The following is a 3,622-nucleotide window of genomic DNA, read 5'->3' on the forward strand; positions in this document are numbered from 1 at the left end:
TCCTTATTTTTTGAGCAATTCTAGAGAAAGTCTGGAGCCCAGTCAGGTCTGTGGACTTAGAATATTTTCTGACCACTTCCTATTTTTCGAACAATTCTGTAGGGGGAGCTTAGTCAGGTTCTTTAAAACCTTCAAAAATACCTCGAAAGACCTTCAGTCATATGGACTTGGAATAATTTCTCTTGTCAATCTAATTTTTGACTTGTTTTAGCTATTCTTAGTCTAGGGATAAAAAAATCCTCAAAAACACCTTGAAAAGTCCTTCAGTCTTGTGGAGTTGTGATAATTTTCTCCTTACTTTTTTGTACTTTGAGTAGTTTTTTAAAGAAAATATGAGGTGACAAAAACCTCTAAAACAACTCGAAATGTGACATTTTCGATAGAAACTAAGGTTTTTCTTGAAAAACCTTTCAACACTTTTTAGGTTTGAACCTATTTTTCAATAAAGAATGAGACTCCTTCTCTGATCCTCAAAATAATTTTATAACTTGAAAAAATTTCCTTACTCCAAACACATACTTAAACTCAATTTTATCTCAATTCAAAAAAAAAAGCTTGAAGAAGAATATTACCAATACACTTTCTAACACACTCTTAAATGTGAAATTGAAATTTATTAAAACCTATAAAATTATTCTAACATTCATTAAGTTGAAAATAGAAGTTCCATTATTTTTATTATTTTTAATAAGCTTTAATCAATAATAAAAAGTTTGAAACTGTTATCTACATTTGTTAATATTTTGGAATTAAAAAATTGTGTAAGTGAAATATTAGGATTGGATTAGGAATATGCATAACCCTTCTTATAGACACACCTACCAGCATGGAAAAAAAAAATAATGTTTGAGAAATACATTATTAAATCCCTCCATAAAATAATCCATGAAATACTTTAATTTCTAAACCAAAAAATGAAAAATCCATCTGTCCCTAATCTAATAGCAAAGGTGATATGCATAGATACAAGTGCATGACTAGTTTTGGCACGCATGATGCCTTTTCCACATAGGATGCCAAATAAATGTCGCCGTTATGACTCTTCCTTATTTTTCCTGCCAACGTTTTGATTTTGTGATCGAAAGCCTAACTCTTTTTACCATATATTCCAAGGTTGTCGTACCCAAATTATAAACACCATCCCCAAATTAATTTGGATTCAAACTTGCAGCTTTAGTTTGAAGAAACGAGTAATTTTAAGACAAAACCAAGTTTTGCTATTTCTTCTTAATTATATCTAAAAGATGTTCTCTGATATGAAAGAAAGCAAAATTATATAATTAATTATTAGATTGTATATGATTTTGTATAAAAATACTTTTGTCTAGCACAATTTTTTATTAGATAACTAGGAATATTACATATAAAATAAAAATGAATTAAGAGAAACACTTTTTAGATGTATGGAATTTAACATCTCCAAGTCGAGGATGATCAATTAATCACATGGTATTTCAGACAAGTTTTAAACGAATGACTTCATTGCATGTATGGATCAAGTTCAAAGCGTGTCCATTACACGTTCACAATAACCATAAGCAAAATCAAACCATTACAATAACAAGCTCCAGAATCACCACATATACTTCATAGAACACTGCTAAAAGATTTTCATTTTAATAGCACCAATCTATTTCATTCTACAACCGAATGCAGCCAAGTTGTTATCATTCTGTCATAACAGGTTTGTTCTCACTGGCTTTGGGTCTCTGCTCTTTTGGCTTCTGCTCCTCCGTTTTCCTGAGATACAATACAACAATTTGATTAATCGTGACAACAAAATCTCAGAAAGAAGATCAACATTAAATAGTAGGGGAGGGGTGGCGGGTTTTAACAAACCCGAACAGAATTTAAGTTCAGGCAACAGTTAAAGCACATTTATCGTTATGAATATCTTCAACGACTAGTTCATAATGTCATACCCACAGTCAAAGAAAAATGAGATTATCAGTGATATAAAAATGGGAAACGTAATTTCAGGCTGAAGTTCGTAAGTGGAAATGTAGAAATTAAATGTCATGTCCTCTTCAAAAACACCAAATTGCATGTGTGGAGAACATTAAAATCAACCTAAATAATAATACAAGAAAAAACTTTAAGCCATTTCTTTCAGAACAACAGCAGTTCTAGTATAGATAAAGCTCAAAAACCCTTTAGCAAATCTAAATGCCACCCTAAACAAAAAATCATTAGGACATTAAACTGCAAACTTATCCTCAAATCAGAGCCACAGAAACTATAGTGTATGAACTCCAATTTGACAACCCTCGTCAACCAGTTTACCAATCCCCAAGTATCCAGTCAGGAAATAGACATCAGCTATTTAATAAATCAAGATTAATTAGTCCTGGTCAGGACATGAACCTAATATAACTTGCCAAATTATTACCCTGTGATTGGAACTGCACAACAGAATGCCCTGTGATCAACTCAAAAGCAGAGTCATCATAATAAAACTCTACAACCTTATAGACATCATAAGGTAAAACTAATAGCACAACAGGATTTCAATAATTTCCATGATTACAAGCTAGCCCTCCTTTTATTTGGCAATGAAACCCAAAGCTTACACCACAAAATTAACTAAACTAGTTACACACCACAAAGAGGAAAAAGGCACCATCGATCGTTGCAAACAAGTGTACTTGTTAGGAATAGAAATTGGAGAGAATACTCTACCAGTATTTAGACAATCCAAAATTAACTGTCTCAAATCTTGTTCTGTATTTTGGAATAGTTCAAGCGGCCAAAGGAAAAAAAATCATTCAATGGATGCCATGGTACACATTTAACTAAGTTATCTACAACATATTGCCCTGTGGAATAAGGCCAGGTTATTATTGCTACTTGCTACATTTACCATCCATAGACCTACCACCACTTCCTAAACCTATTCAATGGCCACTAATAGCAAGCATTTTCAGCTTATTTACCAATTTCTACGCAAACTTGGAAACTAACGGAAAAACACATCTTCCATTAAAACCCTAATCTAGCAACCTCAACGTTTCCGTTAGAGAGAGAAAGAATACAAACCTCTTATCGGAGGAGCCTCCCTTTTGGCTGAGGAAGGATCGGAAAAGAGGAGAGTTAACGTCGTAAATCATAGTCAATTTCTGAGGGAGAAGGTCCGATTGCAACAATAGAGAAACCCTAGTTCTTTTTCTGCGTCACAGTTTCTGCAACGTTCCAGAATTTATGCTTCATGCTTGCTTGCTAAGCCCATATCAAGCCCACATTGCTAAGCCCACATCTTTCATGCTAGTAGTCTGTGGAATATTTTATTTAACATGGGCTTAGTATTGTTTTTAAAAATAAGAAAAGTATGGAGTAATTTAAAACTTTTGTTGACAAAAAAAAAAAAAAATCTTTTGTACAAATGAAATTATGAAAAAGTTTATCTGAATCTGATAAACTCATTTGGAAGCAATTTCAGAACCTTAAAATGTTAGGAAAAGACAAAATTTGATAATTTCTTTTTAGAATAAGTTTTAATACGAATAAACAAAAAAACTGTTTGACTAATTTTTAAAATGACTTAGCTAACTATTAAAAAAAATAGCTAACTATAAAACATGTAAATATAATTTCGACATAAAAAAAAAAACTTGTTATACGTACA

At 32.0% G+C, this 3,622-nt stretch overlaps 1 protein-coding gene across 1 annotated transcript; it reads right to left on the bottom strand.

The window, feature by feature from the left end:
• Positions 1–1,619: 1,619 nt before the first annotated feature.
• Positions 1,620–3,228, bottom strand: LOC113863462 (wound-induced basic protein). Its single transcript, XM_027497054.1, has 2 exons — positions 3,037–3,228; positions 1,620–1,740 (listed from the first exon to the last, which is right to left on the bottom strand). Exons 1-2 carry the CDS (start codon positions 3,105–3,107, stop codon positions 1,668–1,670), a joined length of 144 nt encoding a protein of 47 aa, XP_027352855.1. The 5' UTR covers positions 3,108–3,228; the 3' UTR covers positions 1,620–1,667.
• Positions 3,229–3,622: the final 394 nt, after the last annotated feature.

Source organism: Abrus precatorius, unplaced genomic scaffold (genome assembly GCF_003935025.1).
Source record: "Abrus precatorius isolate BTA unplaced genomic scaffold, Abrus_2018 Scaffold3, whole genome shotgun sequence".
NCBI classification, from domain to species: Eukaryota; Viridiplantae; Streptophyta; class Magnoliopsida; order Fabales; family Fabaceae; genus Abrus; species Abrus precatorius.